The 23,934-nt window shown below is 37.8% G+C and overlaps 3 protein-coding genes across 4 annotated transcripts in view; 1 reads left to right on the top strand and 2 right to left on the bottom strand.

Moving 5' to 3' along the window:
- The window catches only part of CUNH7orf50 (chromosome unknown C7orf50 homolog), a 133,983-nt gene that overhangs the window by 28,981 nt on the left and 81,068 nt on the right, over window positions 1-23,934 (top strand). The gene's annotated exons all lie outside the window — the stretch shown is intronic.
- LOC133279879 (uncharacterized) lies at window positions 71-8,901 on the bottom strand. The gene is made up of 2 exons (XM_061474079.1): window positions 8,650-8,901; window positions 71-2,218 (listed from the first exon to the last, which is right to left on the bottom strand). Exon 2 carries the CDS (start codon window positions 2,170-2,172, stop codon window positions 1,153-1,155), a length of 1,020 nt encoding a protein of 339 aa, XP_061330063.1. The 5' UTR covers window positions 2,173-2,218; window positions 8,650-8,901; the 3' UTR covers window positions 71-1,152.
- Window positions 19,070-23,907, bottom strand: GPR146 (G protein-coupled receptor 146). The gene is made up of 2 exons (XM_061474080.1): window positions 23,722-23,907; window positions 19,070-21,021 (listed from the first exon to the last, which is right to left on the bottom strand). The coding sequence occupies exon 2, from the start codon at window positions 20,975-20,977 to the stop codon at window positions 19,973-19,975; it is 1,005 nt and encodes a 334-aa protein (XP_061330064.1). The 5' UTR covers window positions 20,978-21,021; window positions 23,722-23,907; the 3' UTR covers window positions 19,070-19,972.

Genomic DNA, 23,934 nt, shown 5'->3' with positions numbered 1-23,934 from the left:
GCTGATTCTGCAGGGCTACAACTGAACTCCTATACCAAAGCTGTTTTATTTTCTGATTCAGATTTTCTTCCCCATTTTGTACCATTTACACAGGAATTCTAAACTAAATGTATTATGCTCCTGTCTTGTCTCTAGCAGAGCCCTGATTTCAGTTTGAAACTTGGGTTCTGCCCAGTTTCAAATATGCCTCACATCTACTGTTCTGGGCTGGCTTTTCGCCTGTTCTTTTAGTTAGTATATTATTGTGTGACTCTTCCAAGGCATCTTCATACTTCTGAATGAACTCATCAAGAATGGCTTAAATCAATAATTGCTCTAAGTCTTAATGCAGAGTTGAAGCTTAGAGTACATTAACGAAAACCTTTCATTCTTGCATAGAGTTTTAATTAGCCATCCTGTTGATCTTTCCAGTTCAGTGCCTCACAAAGGAGCTGAAGCTTTCCTTTATGGACCAGACTTTCCATTAATTTGAATTTTATTTCTTTTTTTTTTTTGGAACACGAATTCAGACGAAAACCTTAAGGGCTCCAATAAAAGTGTAAGAGGAAAACGGAAAAAGGGAAGAAATGCTTAGTTTGTGTGCGTGTGTGTGTGTCTAAGCAAGTGCTACAGTAGATGTACAGTATTACATACTCTTTCAGGGTTATAATGGATTCTTAAGCCATACTTCACTGCTGCTGCTACTGGAATTAACCACTGTTATAAAAATAAGTAGTTTGTAGGCTAAGAAATCAGAAGCAGCAGCACACCTGAGAAAATGCTTTGGCTGAAGATTTTTACCTTTGTTCAAAGTTGTTTTCTACCGTGTTTTTGCTTGCAACTTTGCTGGGGCAGTGGTGGTATTACAAAAGCACACTTCTATGGCAGCAGTACTTTTCTTACTACTTGGCTTTGAAGTAACACTGTAGGCGATTTAAATATATATATATGCAAAAAAAACCTCAGACCTTACATGTTTTCTCATAGATCACTGCTAATACTAGCACTAAGAATCTTTTTTTTCTTCAGTTCAGAACTGCTAGTTGCAAGACAGTCCAAGTTTGGTTTCTAAAGAAGGAACAATTACCCTTTTTTGAAGAAGTGAAAAAAATGAACCAAAACCCACAAACTCAAAAGTAAAATGGATTGACAGTTCCTCCGAACAACTGGGTATTACTGAGACCCACTTCCATGGGTTGTAGCTGTTACTGGTATTTCCAGGTGATTGTTGGCAGTGTTTTTCCTTCGGCAGTTCTGGATGACTTTAAGTACTTCATCCTTGCATGGTTTATGAAAACAAAGTATAAGTACCAAACTAGCACAGCTCTCACAGAACAACACAATTTCTGCAATATTCATCACAAGCTCATTCTTTGGAGTTCCAATGCTCTTCTGTAGTTTGAATGTTGTCCTGAAGAGAAGCATAACGTTGTAAAAGAGACGGCATATAAATATCGTTATGCTTATAATATACGCAGCAGGGTAAGTACGAATGTGCTGTTGTAAGGCTGGAGCTTCAGCAGGTGCTTCTTTTGCGACGAGAACAGTAAAACAGAGTATCTGAAGAAATGATGGGATTGCAAATCCAAAGGTGAATTTAATGATCTCGTATTCAGGCCATGCAAATAATGGATCTAACTGGCAGTCTGTTTCCAAGTGGTAGTTATCTGTGCCAACCAGTACTGCCTCAGTCAGTGACAAGCAGAAGGCATATGTAAGTACAAATCCAACACACAATATGGGTCTTTGAGTTGCTTTGCTGAGAGCAGTCCTTGGTGGAAATCTCTTCAGTAATAGTATGAGAAGTGTCAGCAAGAAAACATACTGAGAATTGAAATAACTGAAGTTGAAAAAAAATGACAGTACATTACACGCGAGGTGAGTTGCTTTTAAATAGTCAGGTCTAGTGATAACAGAAAATGATAAAAGAATCATTATAATATTGCTGATGGTGAAGGCTAGAAGAAGTAAGTCTAAGTTTTCTATGACCTTGTGCTGCACATAATTCTTTATGAAAATGATCAAAATACATATGCCAGCTATTAATCCTGTTGGTACAAAAAAAGCGATGTAGCAGTGCATAAGTCTTGATATGATGTTTTGAGAAGCTATGAAGGCTTCGATTTCTTCTGGGGAGTTGAAAGCCAAATTCTTGCTTGGGTAGCTGATCCATGTCATGTTGTGAGACGCCATCCTTCCCTCCACGCCGTGCTTATTTCCTGTTCAATGGAGTTTGAATCTGAAATGGAAAAGGAAGGTGAAACAGGTTTTAAAGTACAGTTTGTAACTTCTGCGTTAAATATGATGTGCAGTCAGGAGTCTGGACCATTTGTTCAGAATAGCTGTAGTATATTTTTGGTGGATTTTACGTTCCTGTGTTAATTTTAGGCTAACTTGCATAATATTTTTAGCCAGTGAGATCTGCCCTTTTATTTATCTGGTTCCTGCTCTCACCACTGCTCCCTTTTCCTCCCCTCGTGCAAACCGGACTTCACTGTGGCTCAGCCCTGTAGACAGCAGCCAGGATTCAGCGCTCTCATGTTGCCTGTAGAATAGATGGGGGAGTTGGCTGTTTGGCGGGCGAGGAAGCAGTTGGCTCTGGGATTAGGTGGAGCCACTTTTCCTCACTATCCTGCCAAAAAAGGGTAAGGACAGCTCCAGTGTGTGGGTTACAGCTACAGCCACAGAATAACTTCTCTGTGCTGTTGCATGGGTGGGAATTTTGTCAGAACCCAGTTCACAGTCTCATGGCTCACACTGAATACTGAGGAAAGTGCAAAGATAATCACAATATGAGGCAAGAGCCACATTCCTTCTTTGTTTGTAGTTTTGTTTCCTTTCTGGTATGAAAAAAAAAGCCTTTTGTGACAGCAGTCTGTACTGAGGAGCTCATATAGAATCAATGTGAATGCTTAACTGTTATGAGCAAGCTGCTTTCATGCTAAAGCATCTTTATACATTAATAACACTGTCATTTTTAGATATAACTGTTGCATAAAACTGTGAAAAATAATGGTTTTCTGCATGCTTAAATTTGAGAAAATTATTACCCGTGCATTATAAACCTATTGATAAAGTTTTAGGAAGGAATATTTTTTACAGCTGAGTTATAAATTCCTGAAAATAGGGAATTTGAAGAGTAATATGCATAGGCTGTTAGCTGTAATGACTCTATGATATGTTCATACAATAATTCTGCTACCATATAAATATTTGAAGGATTCTTTTTTAAGCCAAAAACCTTTGTAAGAGAACATAATATGTACTAAAGAAAAGCAAGATAATGGACTCATTATTCCTAATGAATTTTGAATTTCTGATTAAGTATGGTCCTTAGTACCGGAAAAAGTTAAACATACAGGCAGTTTTACAACAGCGTAGAATGTTGTTTTCTGAGAAAAAAAGAACCTTTTTTACTCACAAGGATTTCAATTTTGTGTTAGGTTAGAGTTTGGTGATTTTACTTTGTTCCGTTGTATGCAAAGCTAGTGTGTACAAGCAGTGTATGTAGACGGCACACCAGGCAAAGACAGGACAGCAGAGTTCTCTCGTACAGAAGTTTCTGTACAGTCATACTGGTAACAAGAGTGATATATTTAGTTGTACATAATGCATTTCCCATAAAAGGATTGTAGTGATGTTAACTCTTAAAGTGAAAGTAACTTTAAATTGGTAAAAGTTCATAACGTTGCATTAATGTTTTTAAGCAGTGTTCATTATAGATAAGTCAGCGTCTTAATACTGTTTGGCAATTCATTTATGGTTGTTACCTCTGACACTACTTCGTATTTCTGATATTTCTAATCTCTCCTCAAAATTGGAATTCTAATACTGGTTTTAATTAGAAAAGTTGACTTATCAAAGTGGCTTTGATTAAGTGTGTATATAATCTTATGTAATTATAATTTCATTTATATAAACCCATGGAGTTATGTTTTGATTCAGTGGTGTTCTTTGTCCCCTTTTAAAGACAGAGCTTCTTGCCTTCTAGAAAAGGTTATTTTTTGAGAGATTTCACTACAGGAAGGCCTCGTGCACCCAGGGAAGTTGGTTTTTGCTACAGGTACACTTGAAGGAGGGGAAGAGTTGGCTGGTCAGAACTCTGGCTGTGTTCTAACCTCTGAGATGAAGTTTACCATATAGGAAAGCATTGATGGGCAGAACTGGTGGAAATCTCTGAAGCAAGTGAAGAATCAATATAATTTTGAAGCCTAAACATAGATTGTTAAATGTGAACAATCGTAAGGAAAAGAGAATGAAAAATCTCAAAGATGACAGGTGTTGGGAGGAAATATTGTCTTCTTAATTGTGGAAATGCATGTTAAATGCTTGCAGTAGAGCATTTGTTTCTGTTCACCTGATGTTTAGTATGAACCACTAAGAAGGACTCAGTATGAAAGTACTCAAACTGAAGAGTGAGAATAATTAAGAAGAAAAAGCACAAACTTAAACCACGCATGCCAAACCTCACAACTGTAGTTAACTGTTTGGCCTTTTGTATTTCTTCATACCAGTGATTTCCCCATCTCTTTCGAAATATAACTGATCTGATTTCTAAATTATGTAATACTGAAGCACTGGCGGGAGGAATCTAGAAAATTTCTCTGTAATTGAGTAGCAGCAGTGCTCTCCACTTCGCTTTGGTTCTATGCCTAAAAGTGATGCACTGTGCTATTCTGTTCAGACAGCTGCAGCCAGCCATGGAGCTTGACAGACTTGCTTTATTTCCTGGAAATCTGAAGGCCATGAAATTCTAACTTCTACAGTTTGTCTCTTCTTAAATACCTGGGAGAAATCTCAAGAATGAAGGAAAGTGAAAGTCAAATTTTGACCTTGTATTACAAGAGAGATTTGAAGCTTAATCTGCTGAAGGACAGGTAATTTGTGACTGTTAGAGAAAGTGGAACCACTTGAGCATCTGTAGAAAGCCCACTCCGTAGTTCCAGGAGGTTAAGAAATAATTACATTTTGAGCTCTTCCACCAGAGTTTCCAGTGTTACCTTCTAGTCTTATCAGGCCTTTTGGAGAGCTGAGTATTTGAATTTTGTTCTGTCACTCTGAAGGTCTTCATTATCTTCTCAATAACTTTTATACCATGAGCCAACTAACCGTGCTTACTGTCCTTGCAGAGACTCTCAGAATAACTTAGCAACATTCAGCTTTTATGGTAGCATAATTGCAAAGGAAACAAAGGACATAGTTTTGGGTTTCACAAGAAATCAAACTGCAGAAAAAACTGTGAGGCCAAAACTCGATTGAATTTGCTCAGGATCTGGCCTTGGTACTGACACTGTCTTCATTTTTGACCACAGGAAAGGATTTTCATTTTAGTTAGCTAATCTTTGGGCATTTAAGACAAAGTAAGGAATGTTAGACTTCATGCGGCACATTCCAGTAGTTGCAACTTAACTGCGCAAAAGTGCATCATCTTGTTTTCTCTTTCTGTACCCACCAGTTTGCATGTTGTGATATTTTAATGACAGACCGTCACCATATTACATAGAGGCTATTGATGTGTTTAGGCTTCATTTGTCATAGGTGTCAAAATGAGTGCATGAAATAGTTTCATTTGGGTTGTAATGCTCATAACCACAGATCGTTACTTAACATTACTGTCAAATAGTAGCAGTGATGTCAATACTACCCTGATTTTCCACCTAGACATTGTTATTCTAATATAAATGTGTGTCTTTTGAATTGTCTCATCTGGTAAGAGCTTTAAACTAAAGAAGAGCCATGTATTCAACCTAGAATAACATACTCACTTGGGAAATAACACTGCAACTGTATGTGTATAATCATACTCAGGGTATTAAAATTGTGACTTAAGGAAAGATTTCCAGGTGTGTTGTTTTAAAGGGAACTTCCAGAAGATCACCTTAGGATTCCCACACAAACAAAATTTTACCAAAACAACAAGCTGTCTGCAGATTTGCTGTGGTTAGTCCATACGAGCATAATGCTTGCTTGAATTCAGTAGTGTGTTCGTCACAGTGAAAGAAATATCTGCTAGTAGTTTGTAGCTTATTCTGAAATATTTTTTGTTTTAGCAAATAAGGTTAAAGTTAATGCAGATATTATTTCTACTCCCCCTTAAATTATTCCTAGAACGTTTTATCCTGCTTTAAAAATAATAGATCACAATGATAATGGAAGACTACTGTCTTATTTGGCTCTGGTGTCTCACTAATTATTTCAAAGAGAGGAAGTGCAATTTTGAGTTCAGATTGTGGTAAGAAAGGCTCGTGTGCAGGTGTCTGCAATCGAATATGCCTAATACTTAATACAAGCTAATATAAATAGGTTCTTCTCTCTAGCATGCTCACACTTAGATATATATTTCTAATTTATGACCTTATCCTACGGTCTATTTCTTTTCAGTATTTGTCTCTTCATAATTATTTCAGTGAAGCTTCAGGATATATATATAGCACTTTACAAGATGCATTGCTTATCAGCTCATGAAATTGCTGCATTAGGGTTTTCCAGGTGAGATTATAAACTGGACCTTATCAGAAAAATCTGACTCCTTTGCACGCTCTGCAGCTGATGGCTTGAGTATAGTCACAGATGGCATAACCTCTCTCTATGTTTGCTTACACTGGAATGGATGGCTTTAGGGACTTTAATGACGGTAAGGTGCACATCTACCATGGAAAGCAACTCTTAAAATTTCTAAGCCTATACATTTTTAAAAGATTCCCAAAGTGTCAGTTTCTTGCACTGAAGTAAATGTATGCTTAGAATAATAATGGGATGGAGGAGCTTGCAACTTCTGCTGTAGTAAGATGAACATATTTGCAAATTTTAATAGACTTTTTTTGATAATACTTGTTTCATGTAAAATAAAAAGATAAGTTCCATGGGAGCAGCAGAGCACCAGGGTGTTTTATATTTCACATCTTTTATTTCAAAATCCCCATGCAGCTGACCATGTTTTTCATTCAAATGCTTTGAGTTTCCATCATAAAAAAGTAAGGAATTTATTATGTCATTTTCATCTACTGTGAGAAAATCTGGTATTCCCTCAGTTCTTGTCTGGGTCTTAAGATTTACTGCAGGGGCATATGTTTTATTTCAAAATGCATGTAATGTTTATGCTCTGCTTGGTGGGGGGCCATGACTCCTTTACTCTTTTAGAGGCATCTGTCAGCTTTGAGTGCAAACACCTTGAGACCTGAATGTGGGTTTTTTTTTTCCTCAGAACATACTATGAGGTAAACTGACTGTTACTTCTGTTTACTCACTGGTAACTGAGAGTAATATGTAGCGTGTCAAAGCTCACATATATAGAAGCTATGGCAGAAGCCAGGCCCATTCCTGTTCCTCCTAAGATTGATTAATAAGGGTAACTTGCAATATGCCACTTGCATTATTTGTCCCTGTATTGTCACGCTCCAATATTTTGTCTTTTCTTTAACTCTGTTTCCTCACGTTGTTTTAATTGACCATCATTAGTGAATTCTTACTTAACTTCACATTCCCTTGCTTTTTTCTTGTTCGCCCCCTTCCCTTTTTCTGGCCCTGTTTCCCCACTATCATATGCTCTGCCTTTTGTGTCAGCAGTTAAAGCAAAAATGTTTGATTCTTACTCTCTGGAGCACAGGGCATACGTTATCCCTCACTTCCAACAGATGGAGCTGAGCAAATGAGCACAGTGTTCAGAAGACAGCTTAAAAATAACAAGCTCTGAAAAGCCTACTTTCAGTACTGAGGGAACCCAGTTTCTAAGATTTCATTGTTTTTGGTCCCTCATCCCCACTTTGATGGTTAACTTGTGCAAACGAAAAGCTTGGTTTCAAGGAAACTTTTGTTTATTTGAAGTCTAGAAAGAGGAGCTCCTAAAATGTTTCTCCCTGGCAGCTAGAACTCTTCCTCTATAAAAAGTCTGGCAGGGCAGTCTTTCTGCATTCTGTCACCAGCCTTTTGAAGGAAAATATTCTTTCATCTAGTTATAAAAAATGTACATGATTTTCCTTATGAAACTCAGCTTTTGGGGGGCATGTCCTGTATTAATCGCTGAAACCACTGCACGTACTTCGGGGGTGAATTTGTCCTTTCTGTTTGTATTACATCTGCCAAGTTAAAAGAAGGGGGCAGCTCACAGCATATGAAAGACTGAAATATAAAATACTATATTCATCTTGCTTGTAATGTCAGAATTCCTACTGAGGTGGTAAAGGTTTACAATTTTCCTACCCTTAACTTCTGAGAAATTAACCATTTCCTGAGAATCCAAAAGCTTCTATTTTTACTTTTCCAGAATATAAATGAATCAGCAGTAACTGAACATAATCTTCAAGCAGCATTGCTGACGTGTTTCCTGTCCTATACAATTCCCGCTCTGTAGTCCGGATTATCCAACAATGTCTATCTTTTAAAATGCTGCTTTTAGGCAATGGTTGGAGCCTTTTCTCCAGACCATGGAAGAGTGTTTCATCATCCGGCTATCATCAGTTCAAAGGGAGTTAGGTACTTACCAGAAAACAGTCTCTTTTCCTCTATTTAATGCTCAGCTTTATTATAAATTTCCAGATACAGTATTTCACTTTGTGTAGTTCAAATGTTGTCAAAGAAAGGAAAACTAAACCCTTTAAATTATAACTTCACAATCTGAGCCTCTTGTGATGAATAAAACATTGCATATTCAAAGTAATATAAAGCACTTACCTTCTCAAGAAAATGCTCCACAGATACAAACAGGCTGAATCTTTCCCTATGAATAGTCAGATGAAATATAATTATTGTTTGGAGCATATAGCCCTTTTTATTTATGCAGAAAGCAGAGTGTATATATTACAGTAACTTCTTTAGCTGCTGTACATCACGATGAAAAATCCAGACGCTCACTGACTACAAAAACATACAGTTCTGTAAAGGAAACAGGAACTTGGTTTAAGTCATTCAAACCATACACGTTGCCTGTTTAGCAAACCTATGATTTCATCATGTGACTTTAAAGTTCAAATTATCCTCTGCAGAGAGATATTTTAGAACAGAAAAGTAGTGTTTGTCCCTGCCATTTCTAAGTGTGTGAGGCCATCCAGTGGATTTTTTTCCTCTGTTCATGAAGTCATCCAACATGCATTGGCCAGCCTTTGCATTTACATTTTTTTCTAGTGTGCTGTTTTAAGTCCTACAGGTCTAGAAAAGGAAAAGCCTGTGAATAAATACCGAGCAAGGCCCGTTGCTTAACAAGGCAAAAACTCAGCACAAGTAGTGCATGTGAAAAATACTAAGATCCCTTCTTAAAGATAGAATAAATAGTATTTCTATTTTTCTGTGGGTCCCGACTCATGGAACATTCCCAGTATTGTATACATGCAATAAATTATTTTTCCAGATGCTCTGCAATGACCGTGAGGTGTTAAAAGACAGGATTTTGAGCCTGTGGTATGTTTTGGGTCTGGCTCAACATCAGTCTTCTTAGTGTCTCTGTTGAATCGTGTTCTTAAAACCTCAGAAAGGGTTGGCACATGATGTATATTTTCTATGGTGCATGCAGACTTTCTGTCTGGATGCATCAGTAGCATCATGTTTTCTTCGTCCAGCACACAGGGAAGAACATTTTTATTGTAATATTTTAATAATCTGCAGTAGCTTTCACAAGATTGAGAAGATAATTTGTGACCAGTGTTTGAACAGTGCTCTCTCTGTTTTCAGTGTCTTACTTGTTGCACTTTTATTGAGAACGTGGAAAGAGCTAAAAAACTTCAAGAAAATGAAAGAGACAAATATGAATGAGTCTAGATTTCAAAACTGGAGTTGTGGGTTACCTGGAGAAAATAGTTCAGCACTGGGTCTGAACGCCCATGGCACTGCCCTAGATACTTCTTTGAAACTAAAGATGCATGTAGAGAGTCTTGGGTTGCAGCAGTGGCCCCAATTTCAGCTTTCAGGTTGAAGGTTTATGTTCTTTGTGAAGTAGGTGTACTCCAAAACAGCTCTTCAGTAGTTAAGTGGTTCTGTGAAATGTGGTTTCCTATGAGCTTACACATTATTCAGAACGCTGTAATTCCTATGTTTGGTTTGGATCATTTTAGCATAGTAGTTAGTTGGACCGGGTAGGAATATTCAAACTGCTCTTCACAAAGGTTTAAATTATTCTCAGTTAATTAGCAGTCGGTGAGTAAGGAGTAACTCAAGTGAAGATAAGCATTAACACAGGAGCGTTAGAGCCACATTTCCTGTTACTCAGTAACTGCTTTTCTGACAGTGCAAGGTGTAGTACAGCAGAGCTCTAAGGGAACTTACCCTCTGCTGAGAAAAATTATATAAATAGGACCAGAAAAGCAGAAAGAGAAAAGCTATTTCTTATGTCTCTCATCTTTAAAAAGAAAAATAACCTAAGAGAAAGCTCTCATCTTCAAAATCATGTTCACATTTACAAACATTATTTCATACTTCAGCTGAAACCTGTATGAAGCCTCGTTACTCAGTGGCATTTAGAGGGCAAGAGAACTTATCATACTTTGAATCAGTGTCAGGTACCATCTTACAATTTCAGAGCATGTAGAGAGGTTCAGAAGACCGTGTCAGACAGTACCTCCTTTTTACAGGTGGAGTGCTTGGCTTCTGAGAAATGTGTTCTCCCACGTTGATGCAATAAATTGAAAGTCAGAGGAGAAAAAGAGGTTAGAAAATCAAGGTTATCCTACCCCATATACTTTATTCTCTTAAGATGGTGCTCATTCCCATCTTGGTAGCTGCAGTTCTGCCTCATCTAAGGAAGCAGACAAAACTGAAGTCTTGTAACAGATGCATGGTGTGGTTCTGGCAGCAGCTAACCATGCTGTTACTGTCACAGTTAATGTGTTACTAAAAGAAAACTAAGATACTGCTGTTGTGTGGCCGTGTCTTTCCTTAAACAATTAAATACTTTATTTAATTTGCTTAAATGATCACAGGGTACAAAGTCATATGAGAACAGTGGCAAACAGACTGTTTTGTTGTTTCATAAAACTGCAAAAAGCGGTGGTTAAGTGACTGTTTGGGGTGAACCATAATTTCACTGTTATTTTTATCAGTAATTTGTGGATTTATGAATCCTTGGCAGTTAGTATCTCAGTGGAAAAGGTTGATGTATGATAATGATGTTCCAGATAGGGCAGAGGCAGGAAAGGTAGAAGTTGAAGAAGGTAGAGACTCGTGAGATGCTGTGACATTATTTAAGGACAGGCTGTTAACACAGAGTTCCAGGAGCCACCTACAGTGTGCTGTGGTGGGCAAACCTTGGGGTTTTTTTAACACACCTTATTCCTATGGCAAAGTAAATATACCCAGTACTGAGTGACAGATGTTATTATGAAGAAGGCACATGAGAGCCCCTTTTATTTTGACCAAAACCAGTGATTTCTCTTAATTGACCCTGGTGGTCTTACGGATGTGTTTATCCAAGTACAGACCCCTGACAGTAGGTTTAACTTGAAGTCTCTTTCTCTCATGTACATGTACACCAGGTGAGAGAAACTTCTCTGTCTTCTCTACCAAACGCCATTCGATGCTTCTGGCTTGCTGAAACCATGGAGATTTCAGTCTTTTTATTCTCTGGCTTAAAACAGATCGATCCGGTAAAGTATTATGGAGGTGGTGATACTGTCTTGCTTACCTGCCTTCTGAATCATCATGGTCAGTTGTTCAGCAGGGTCATCACAGCCAGAGACCAAAGGCTGCAGTGAGCTTGCAGTTACTCAAAGGATTGGACTGGATTGCTTGAGGGTAATGATTATCGTTTGGGAGCTAATCCTGCATGAGAAGCCTGAAGTGTCTTTTTAGAATATGTTGTTGTCGTCTTCTCAACTAACATATCTATTTTATTTTTTGCCTTTTTGATGTAATGTTATTAAGTGTCCCTGTGTAGTACAATCAGATTGTTTTGGGATATTAACAGGCTTGTTAATGCCCATTCCCCAGTGTATTGTGATGAAAAGCAATTGCTGGGCTACTGGAATTTTGAATTGTGAAATATTCTACACTTATTTCAGATATTTTTCATCAGTTACCATGTATTTATGTCTTATTTTTTCCTCTAGTGTTGTTATGTAACAAAACCAGCCACAAAACTCGAGTGCGGGATGTTAGCCACCCTTAGTCATAGATTGCTTTGACTCTATTCAGGGACTGAGCTGACATAGGGGAAGCTTTTCTTTGTGGGGTTTTAAGGATACTTGTGACCTTAAGGACACTTGTATTAACGCAGTAACTTAGGATTCCTGGAAAAAGAATTATTTCTTGAGAAGAGCATCTATTCTAAGGCTTTTGTTACATTATGCACAGTCACCAGTCACTCTGTGAAATAGTTCTTGTGAAACGCCTTGACATAAAAAAAGGGGAAAAACCCCCTAGCAACCAAAAACCCCCTAAACCAGGAAGGAAGTTGTATGGAGAACCAAGAATTGCTAGCTTGAAGAAAGTTGAAGGAATTTCGGTTATGGATGAATTTTAAGAGTACAAAGACATGCAAGATTTTTTATTATATTCCCTGCATGTTTGGTTTGGGGAGGACTTTTTGAGTGTGGGTTTTTTAAAATGTAATTCAGTCGCTTACGCTGATTTATGGGGTACACGGAGCTGTGTGTATGTGTAAAATCTGACAGTCTTACTGCCACTGCTTGGAACTCTGTGCTTGGAAAGGGTTAAAAAGGCACAAGTTGGAGATATGTATACATAAGCACTGGTATTAATAATGCCTCAGAGGCTGGTTGTGAATAACGTTTCTTCCTTTTATTCTAGAACAGCCATGCTCTGTGCTGTTCAATTGCTGCCTTTAAATCTCAGGATTGCTTGCCCATTATTCATTATTAGTGATTTTATATTGGCTTATTTGGCTGTTGTTTGTAATGTAAGTTGTTTTATAAAGAGTACTTTATTACTATTACTATTCAGTAATGTTTCTATCAATCACAAAATAAATCCCTCAGTGTGGGTAGATCATCTACGTAACTCAGCTATGAGAGCTCAGAAATTGCCTGTGTTTCTAAATAATACTTTTACTTCTGTTAAAGGGTGGAAAAAAGCTTTTTCTAATGGCAAGTTTTAGAGGAGAGCTGGTCTCTGCATAGCACTGCAGGTGTTAGAATGATTACTGAATTGCACATAGGCAGACTTGAAATATTTTGGTAACTTCTGTATTAATTACGTATGAAATCTATTTCATTGTGAACCAGTGAAACCATAACTTAATTAGAAAGCATTACAATGCTCTGGAGCTGAATGGGAATGGTACTTTCTTTGATCTTTGAGCATCTTGTCAACCACAATGACTAGTACCAGATGTTTCATGAAACAATACAAGAAACATATGCTTTTTTAATAAATATTTCTTTCTTGTAAATAATCAGGCCTAATGGCCTGCTTCAATGTCCTTCTGCTGGGTTCAAAACCAAATTAACCGTTGCAGAGATTTGTTTCTTGCAACAGAATATTCTGTTACATGCCTCATCCTCGCGGCCAGTCTATTGCAGCAGTCATGGTTAATTTTATTCCTTCTTAGAAATGCTTCCAGCAATGCCCTTAGTGCCTGCAGGCAGGACCATCCACTACAAATCTGTGTCTCGCCAGAGACTGGGACTGATTTCTTTTTCCTAATGACTAACTTAAATCCTTTAATTTGTTTTACTGATCTTAACTGCTTTTGGGAACTTCAAGAGTATTCTGCTAGTGACCACCAGATGGAGTTTCTAAAACATCTTTGACAACGACTTTCAGAATTAATTTCAAAATGATCCTTTAAAGGTTTTAGAGATGAGCTAAGGAACAGTTGTGGAAATTCTAACTGTTTCAAGTCAAAATTTAGCTTAAATTTGCAAATGTTATTGCTAAAAATGAAGCTTTTCAATTCATTTTCTAGTTGGTGATTGTATTGGGCTTGAACAGCAAGGGTTTGGTAGCGGGGGTCACGGGGGTGGCTTCTGTGAGAAGCTGCCAGAAGCTTCCCCATGTCCAGTGCCAGCCAGCTACAAGGTGGACCTGCCAAGGCTGAGCCCATCAGTGGCACTTCTCTGTCCATGCCCCCAAGTTGGGAGTATTTATGCTGCTGCTTATCTGTCTTTTCATATAATGCATTATCAAGTACTTTTGAGCTATGAGAAAATGGATTCTCCTTCTGGTTATCAATTTTGTTTGCTTTAAAGAGCTTTTGGTACTGTTTTGTTTTTGTTTGCTTGTTTTCTTTGTTTTTTTATAGATATATTTGTATATTTAATTAATGAATGCTTTGATAAAAATTTAGTGTTTAAAAAAACATTTTACTGTCTTGATTTGTAACATTGCAGTAACTCTGCCTGTTGTAGACTGAATGATTTTGACCATGCTTGTGAATGTAATTGAAAGTCCTAATTCTGTAGAAGGAAGGAATATAAGGAAATCGCAGACTTCCAAGGTAAGGAAAGGACTCGGTGAGAAGAAAGTGGAGTGACAAAGAGGGCAATAAATCCTCTTCTCTTCTGATGGGAAAAGAACGTATTCAGCATATGTCGAAGTGTTTTGCTATATAATGTAAAACTAAAGGAAATACAACAGAGGAAACGTTTCACACTTCAGACCTGTTGTCATGGCAGTCGCTGCAGCTGGTTTGGTTCCTTTAGATTGCCTTCGCTTGGAAAACATGTTGCATGAGATATTTAAGAAATGGACATGGTTTTGCTTACCAAGAAACTGCAGAAATTAAGCTTGGAGCATATGGTTCAGATTCATCAGTGCGCTGAGCACTTTACAGCTGCAGAAACTTAGGTTTGATAGACAGTGCTTCTCCAAGTGCTCAGCTAACAGCAGAACTGAGAGCAGCACTTGCCCAACCTCTTGGGTTTGTTTTCTCTTGCCAGTCCTGCACTGCTGCAGTTAAGGTCATGAGGTCTCCAGCCTGAGCCCTGTACTGCTTTCATTTTTACTGAGCAGTGATAAATGGGGTTTGTATCAGGAGCACAAAAACAATTTAATTGAATCTTAGGGTTGTTTTTTTTAAAGTGTAACTTCCCTTGAGTTTTCTGGTAGCGGTGTCCGAATTTCTTCGCACCTTTGGGGCCTATTTTGGGGCCTGTTCTATTCTATGGCAGTGAAATGCCTGTTCTCTGTGACTGCTCCAAAATGTGGTTGTGTTCAGTGAAATCGCTTCGCATTGACAGGAAAGGGCGGAGTCTGATGCTGCGCTGGCCTGGTTTATACCCGTGTAAACCTATTGACCTGGTTGTACCTCAACAACTCTTTTTCCTTGCATTTATGGAGAAGTTCCCCCTTTGCAAACCTGTAGGTTTGTTGACTTGCTGCTTAATTAACTAACTGTTCTCATTTAATGGCCTTCAAGTCTATGTTGTGTAAAAGGGGGTTTACTAATCCAGATGGGAAATAGCCTTTTTATGTATGACAGTTATACCTTAAAACTTTTAGGAATGAAGCAAAAGAAAAATCACCACTCTGTTTGTTGAGAGATGCTGGTTTCTTAATTAAGAGTAACTACTAGGATACTCTAAATACTCTTTCAGTACTCTTTAAACCCTTGTATGGAAGTAAGGGCACCTTGTCAGATACCAGGGTTTGACTAAATGATATAATATTGCAAATTCCATTTTCACAGTTGGTTTTTAAATAGAGTTTGATTTCACTTACTGTATTCCACACTTTACAGAAACATTTAAAGGGAACAAATTAGTAATTTTGGAAGCATAGCCAGATCCATGGTGAGCGATCTTTTTGGTTATCCACAGTGGTTACTGCAATAAATGTGTCATGAGCTACATTATATTCTTAAAGCTAAATTTTCTTTGGGATGCCAAAGGTATGTGGTATTATATTATGTTGTTCTGGGAACCAAGATCATTCCTGCAGGGAATTTCCGAGATCTCTTTTGTGGCAGTACAAAGGAGAGGAAGTGACAAGGACATGGCCAACGTGTGCATTAATCACCAGCCTTGTATTCTTGTGGTACAATGTCACTCTGTCTTATTAGTTGCAGGACTCTATGCTGAAAAAAGGTATGTTGTGTGCCCTTTTCCTTTCATTCCCAGGTAAATTCCTGCTGATGGACATTGAGATCTTAATGATGTCAAAATTACATCCTGGAAAATCTGTTACCGTGTGTGATTTGACATTCAAGTCATGCAATTTGTTATGTTTTACTTCAGTGAAGCAACACAGGTTTAACCTTCTCTACAATAGGTTTTTATCAAGAGGGCTAAAAAAACAAATGACACATCTTACTGACTGGATACACTTGAACACTTTTTATTGAGAATGTATTAGAGTCAATAGCTCCTTTGTGATGCTTTGCAGAAAGTCCATTTCTAGAGTATTTTGACATCATTTTGGAGGCCATATCTCTTCATTTTAATAGAAACAGAAATTTTCTAGTGATTGATCGCTTTCTTCCATTAACTGAAATTATGTCTTAAGAGACCAGCTCAGCTGGATTCTCCAATGGAAGCTTTCGAAAGTAGGGCCTCTACTCGGATAGCCAATGAGGACCTGTCTTGAGCTTGCTACATTAATAATTCAAGCAGAAGCAGAGCACAACATTTTTGTTAGTTCATTGAATTGACTTGATTGGCAGTTCAACAAGAGGGCTGTAAGCCACAGAGCAATTCAAATACCAAGTTTAATTTTGTGAGAAAATAACACTGTTAATAATGGCACTTAACTAGTGCTTAATTTCTAGTATACAGTATATACATTCAGAAACATACAGTACAACTTCCTGCTCAGAGGTTTACATTCCAATAATGTGCTTTAAGAAATAATTTAATAAAATCTTCGCGAATTCCTTATACATCAGTAGGCTGATTTTTTTTTTATCTTGCATATATACAGTATTTTACTTATATTTGAATGCAGAATAGATAAGCCCCTATTTACAGTCATCAGAAACCTTCAGGCATTTGAAATGGAAAGGCTCCATTATGAGAACTTTGTATATTAAAGATTTTCCATAAATGTTCTTTCATATGTATGATACATGTATTTCCTGAAGTATTTTACTGCACTTGTTCATCTGCTGTTCTTTATATAGATATTGCAAAGTTCTCACTTTTTGGGATACTGCTTTTTCAAGAAATACCATGTGAGGGTGCTGCAATTAAGTTCAAAATCTCCGTATGAGAATAGCAGCCAGGCAGCTCCATGGCACAGTTTCTTTGAGGCAAGTAATATATCAAATTAACTCTTAGAAAAGTTGAGTGGATATCAGAGTTGCTTTTTAAACTGTGAAATTTGTTTGTCTATATGACTGCCATCACATTTAGTATATCTATACGTATATATGTATATACTTAACTGCTGCAACAAAAAAAAATAGAAAAAGACTAAAAACTGAGTTTTCAAGGGTAAATAATATAAAAACTTGTTCTTTCTCCATCTCTCAAATAACAGCTTCGATTTGGCTACATAAATCCATTTGTAATGTCAAATCATTGAATAAGATTTGGGTCATCGTAGAAGAGTTAGTCTAATGAAGTAAATGTGAGTGGTGAGCAGTACCGAGTGTACAAGGCCAAGCATGGGTGGAAACGGAGGAGCAAAATGAAAATAGATAGTGCAGAGAAGTGCATAAGATGAGAGAAAAAGAGAAATGATGAAAGATCCATGATGTGAAACTGTGAATTTCACACGGAGAGAAAGGAACAGAAATAAACGCGACAGTCCTGTGAAAGGCAGGAAGATGTCTTAATAGAAGGGGGAAATAGAAGTAAGGGAGCAAGTGTAAGTTAAAATTGCACTTAATGCTGCCTGTTCAGCCACACAGTTCTGGCAGTGTCCCAGTTCTGGAAGCCTCTATTCACACCAGATAAGCCAGTTCCTCCCTGCTGGAATTTTCCTGCATAATGGGATAAAATTTCTTTAACAGATTTTTACAGGAGAGGTTTAATGTGGTGCATTAGGAAACCTAATTTTCTTCAGATGGGAAGAAGAGGGACCTAACTGCTTGACAGTTGTAAGGAAAGATTTCTTTCTTAAGCACTTCTGTGTGGAAGTGAGTTTGAATGTTCAAGATGTGTAGAAATTCACAGAAAACCTCTCAAGGGAAAAAAAACCAACCAGAGCAGCCAGGGTCATGTCAGCATAAAGGCACAATAAATTAATATGTGAACGGGATACAATGATAAAGGCTTCATTCCTTAACATGGTTTTCATCAATGGGCTAAAACTATGAAGTAAATTGATGTAGTTGTGCTGGGTAGTTTTTGTGTGGAGAAAACACCACAGAAATAGATGATAAATAGTCCAGGCATTAAAGATTAAAAAAAAAAAACAAATTAGTAAGTGAAAAGCTATTTTAAAAGTAAAGAATAAATGGAAATCTTTTCCACCAGGATGCTGACAACTTAGACATGCTTGTATATGAAGTAGACAAGCAAAGATAGCTATGGGAAGAAATTACTTGAGTAACATTGATGAAAAGGGAAAAGATTTGGAAAGGCTGTCCCTCACCTGCTTTCCACTTAGAATTTAAGAGGACCCTTTATCAGATGAGAATTGTGCTATAAGCAAGGGAAAAGGTTAAACTTGGGGATTTGCTCCATGTTTTTTCTATACCAGAGGCTTGAAAAGGCATGATTTTTTGAGTAAAGTCAGGTGGAATTCGAGTTGTGTTGCGACAGATTAAGCAATGAAATGATTCTGCTGGGTTGCAGAGTGGGTGACAAAGATGTCTTGCTGCCCCCAAACCAGTGGGAGAGTATAAGTTTAACTTCTGTCCCCCTCTGTCATTAATAATGCAATAGCAGCTTAGGAACAGGAGGTTCTTGGGTCAATGTTTCATTGTTTGGTGTTGCGGGTAACTTGTTTCCTGCAGCTTGTTGGTGTTTCTTACATATTTCATATACTCAGTAAAATTTGGCAATCTCGACTGGATTTCTTCATCCCCCTGTGAAATACAGAAACTATACCTTCACTGTGCATTCAAGAATCACATTGGGAGGCACTCCATTTCTGAGAGATCAGCAAAAAGCTGATCCTGACTGGGATTTCTAGATACTATTCCCATTTTTAAACCTTGTATGTATTCAGGGATTTGGTATGGTTTCCAAACCCTCAGTGATACCCTAGATTAAAGAGATGTTAATTTATTTGTTGCAAACATATCCCTTGAAAATACAAAATGTTAATCATAAACATATTTATTATTAAGATAATTGTTACATGAACATATGTGGACCATAACACTTAGCCAGACAGTCTTTACTAGTTAAACTTCGATTTAACTTTGTAAACCACTGTGTCCTTCATTTTAATATGTGGAACAGGCATCTCTCAGTTCCCTTAGAATTAGTCAATAAATATTTCTGAATTCTTGAAATGTTTAGGATGCAAACAAAGCACTGGAAAACTAAAACATGTTTTTGTTGTACCTAAAAAAAAAAATCAGTTTATCATAAATGTTAAAACCTAGGTTAGTTTGTGTGAGAAAATAATTTCTGAACATGATTCAGAATGGGGAACATTCTGAACATGGGGATTCAGTAACAGAGAAAGAAATTAAATAATTTAATTTATAATTCACATTTACTATTTTGACATGTATAATTGGATAACATGATCTTCAGTAAAGATCATCTATATCATCTTCATTGAAAAACGCTATTTACTTCATCAAGGATAGCACTATTACTTCTTTGTACAGAAAGTAAGGTAATACCTTTTCCTATACAAGATACAAGGTGCTGTGTCTTCAGTCAAGACTTCAATAAACTGCTTAGTGATTTCTTCAGATAGGAATATTAGAGCGATGAAGACAGAGTTTTTGCCTTGTAACCCATTCAGTGCACCGAAAGTATTAGATGTCACAGGTATTACAGCACATAGGCCAGAGTCTCACAAGATTTCAGCAAACAGTTAACTATTTGAAAATTAAGACTGTTCCATTGAACTGTAATGGAAAGCTCCTTCTAGCCTATTGCTTGGGACTCTCACATTAATGGCTCTGAGTACCAACAAGCGAAATCACAGTCCCAGTACTGGTACAGCAAGTACTGCATTAACAGAGCAGCAGAGGGTTTTTCCATACCTACGTCATGACCTGCTGTACTACTGTGTGCTCATGAGAACACCCTTGATTCCCACAGTGTATCTTCTTAAGCAGACGTCGTAATTTGTTGGGAAAGTTTTTGTTAATGTATCTGTAGAGCAGAGGCATTACAAAGCTGCTTGAGAAAGCCAAGAATTTTGACAAAATCTTGGTAAAATGTAGTATTCGACTGTAATTCTCATCTGCAATTCTTCCTCGTGCATTCGTAAATGTGCTTACCAAGAGAATAACATAATAGGGCGTCCATAAGGTAAACTGTGTACAGACTGTGGCAATCAAAAGCCTGTGCACTGATGGATCTAATCGTCCAGTGTCTTGATCCAGTGGTGTTGCCTCTTTGCGTATTCGCAAGATTAATACAAGTGCATACAGTACAGCGATAGCTGGTACAACATACCCAATAAAGACCATAATGGCATCTGCTGCTTCTTTGTTCTGCATCTTGGAACATTCAATTATTTTAGTGGATACATGATTGCAGACATAGAACAGGAGAGATGAAAAACTTGTAAGCATGGCACCACCCCATATGAATCCACAGACGTGTTTGGTGTTGTACACGCTTGACATGTAAGTTCTAGGTAGAGCACGTTCAATGTAGTAGTCCAGACTGAGTAATGTAGTTGAGTACATGGTAACTAAAGATGAGACGTTGAATAAAATAAGTAAGGTAATATAAACTTCATTGTTAGAATTCCAGATGGCCCATTTTGTATTGGCAAGACCTAGAAGATACATTGGTGCCAGAGTGTTTATGATGAGGCCGGCAATGGCAATGTTGACAAAGTAAACATCTGGCATAGTCATAGTAGCTTTGTTGTAGAGGTTAACTAGGACCAGCAAGCCATTGTAACAAAGGCCAACTGGGAAACATATAATGAGGTAGAGTAGGGAAAAGATGGAAAGCACAAGGTGGAAGTCATGGCAGAGATGCTGGTCCTCACTGCTCTCGGTACTGTTGATCAAGGCTTCGCAGCTCCACATAGTGATTTTAGCTTTTGTATCTTCTCTGCTGGTTACCAGCTTTTCTGTAGAGAGAGAAATAGTAAAAGTATTGTTGAAATACTATATTGTAAGTGAAATGCAATGTAGAATGAAGAAAACATTCTAAAGATAGACATTATGTGCTTCATTTAACTGTTCAGTTTAAGGTCAGTGACTGAAATGCCTTTTGATCATGTTAGACTGGAAGAGAGTCACCTGTGATTCAGAATTTCATGAGACTAGTACATGTTCTGAAGTACTAATTTAAATGAAATTAATGGCAAATGAGTTGATACAGGACACTCAACAGAAGTAAATAAAATATACCTTTAAAGTAAGTACAGATATAATATACCTGAAGTACAATGTTTTTTAAAATTATTAAACAGTACCTTTTATATAGTGAATAATATAGAAGAGTGGCTGCTGAAGAATTGAAGGCTATAAGCTGAAGAACAAATCTTAGCAATAAGATCAAGAATAGAGTTCTCTAAGGTGTTAAATAAGCTTTATGTCGAAAAGATAGTTTCTTAGGAGGCATTTGCAAGGCAGTACTGTGGATGTATACTGTATCACTGATAAAACTGACAAAGACTAGAGGGAACTGGGAAATGAGGTGAAGGGGTTTTTTATAGATCAGTTTGTAGTGAGACTTCCGACCTATAACCATTTAGTTGGAAAAAAAACAATGGACCTCTGTAGTCTAGGGAACCTAATATCAGGGCAGCCTGACTTTCCAAAAAGGCAAGAATCAGCTATCATTTCCTCTTAAAATAGCTTGAATTCTTTAAAAACTATGCTACTATCAGTAGTTGTTGTCCAGCTATCTTTGCTTTTGTAAAGAGATAACATTTTAACTGAAATCAGTGAACTTCAAAGCAATCATGAACAGTCTCTTTCCAAAATGCAGAAATAAGAAATAATCTTTCAAATACAATTCAAAACATCCACAGCCTTAAAACCGTGGTTCTTATTCCCATATCTGGGACAGCACAGAATTTATGCAGCAGGTGATTTCCTATGTCACGTGTACTCTGATACTGTCAGATACTCAGCGTTGTGTGTCTCTCTTTCAGCACGTATAGGAAAGTACAAATACATATACCTGCATTCTTTCCAGAGAGAGAACAAGATTTAATCAAATCCACAATAAACATTGTGCAATTAAAATGAATGTTACTAGACAACATGCTATACTCCATGAACCACAGGGCTAAATTATATGGTATGGGTTTTGTAAGCATACGGATACGTGGTTGCATCTCTCTAGTGCTAATCCTGTGACACTTCAACCATAGTACAGAATGTATTCCAGAATCATGTCAACTTCCATTTTTTATTTTCCACTGCAGTTGTTTTGTGTGCATTTTTCTTCTAAATACCATAGCCCGTGCCAGAAATCAGGCTAAAAATACAGTAAGTTTAACTGGGCAAAGAAATTTTTATTCCACTGTCATATGTCAGATTTCTTTAGATAAGTGGCAGCAGCACAAGATGCAGTTCTATTGTTTTTAAAACTTGCTTTCTCACCTTAGAGGAAACGCTTTGTTTTCTCAAATCAGTTCTTTAGCTATAGTATTGACATGAGTAGAAAGTACAGTATCTTTATGTTGTCTTTTAGTCGTCACACTTCTTGAGCACTGAAAACCACCCAGTTTATTTTCAGGAAGCATCTGTTGTTTTAAGTTTTTAAGAAGGAAAAAGAAAAGCTGTTTTGCACAGTTGAAGGCAACTGGAGTTACATCTCATTGAACTGTTATGACTTGATCCAACCAAAGCAGCAGACTGGAACTCGATATTGCAAATATATGCACTATGGTGAGTGCAAGGGTGACTAAGCAAAGGCATGGACACAATCACGTAATTCCATTATGTAGGTTTATCCTTAAGCATGTAGCTTTGATTACTCCAGACTGAATTACATCAGCCACAGAATACCTGCCTGTATATTGTCTCAGAAGATCAACAGTCTTTGCTACCATGCTTTGTATTTTATAGAGCAGGAGAATGTCTGGTTTCACAGTGTTTTAGTAATTACCACGTTCTTCTTTACATCCTCTAACTGCAGTTAAATAAGACAATCCTATATTAATGGTAGAAATGGTTGGCAATTCATTCTGTTAAATAGTAACCGTGCCAAATTGCAAAACCTACCTCCGAAATTACAAAACTTACCTCCAAAATAGGTAGGAATAAATTCCAAAGTAAAAATATTTTCAGAGGAAATTCTGTTGATGACTTCTAAATTACCAGATGAGGTATTCTAGCCACTAATGCAGAAATCACCCATTTTAAATTGTCACTTACCTCCGAAGGCACTGAACCTGTTTGCTCTGCTGCCTGGGCCCAACTCAGCATTTCTTACCCAGCCGTGTCTCTTGTCATTTTAAAGGCAGTTGTGTCTCCATAGACCACGTCTGGGTAAGTCCTTCCGATGCTTCGGGCGCAGTTGTTTTACCCGATCGATCAGTACTAAACCCTTTCTCCAGTCAAAAGTACATTTGCAGTCCCAGGTTGACTCTGTTGCATAAGTGACTGCTGCAGTGCTCTTGTTTACTGTGGCCTGACTCAGCCTTCCCTAATGCTTCCCCAGGTCTTGCCTGATTTTATACTTCTGTCACGCTGAAAATTAAAGTCAGAACTCCAAGCGTAGAAGGCAAGAGCGCCCTGGCAGCCGCCGCTCGCTCTCCAGCCTGCCTTTCCCACGGCCCCAACCTCGGCAGCGCTGCTGTAAAGCCTCTTACCTTTAATTCACGTTTCACATTCCTCCGCGTTACCGGATCCGCACGCCTTTGATAAGCAGCGTTTCCGAGGAAGGAAGCTGGCTGCACAGCCCTGCCGTGTTTCGCTCAGAGAACATGGTGATCGCCTCCCACCAGCGCCTGGGCAGCGTGCGGCTCTGCGTGCCTGCCTGCGCTGCACTTGTTTTGCCTCTGTAACTTACTCGCAAGTTTCTG

Source organism: Pezoporus flaviventris, unplaced genomic scaffold (genome assembly GCF_033815535.1).
Source record: "Pezoporus flaviventris isolate CSIRO_AGI_PZ_B2104156 unplaced genomic scaffold, CSIRO_AGI_Pfla_v1 ptg000078l, whole genome shotgun sequence".
Taxonomy (NCBI): Eukaryota; Metazoa; Chordata; class Aves; order Psittaciformes; family Psittacidae; genus Pezoporus; species Pezoporus flaviventris.
This window is presented reverse-complemented; position numbering and strand designations above follow the sequence as displayed.

Coding starts and splice junctions, on each gene's coding strand:
- LOC133279879 (XM_061474079.1), bottom strand. CDS start 2,172: ATGGCGTCTCACAACATGACATGGATCAGCTACCCAAGCAAGAATTTG.
- GPR146 (XM_061474080.1), bottom strand. CDS start 20,977: ATGTGGAGCTGCGAAGCCTTGATCAACAGTACCGAGAGCAGTGAGGAC.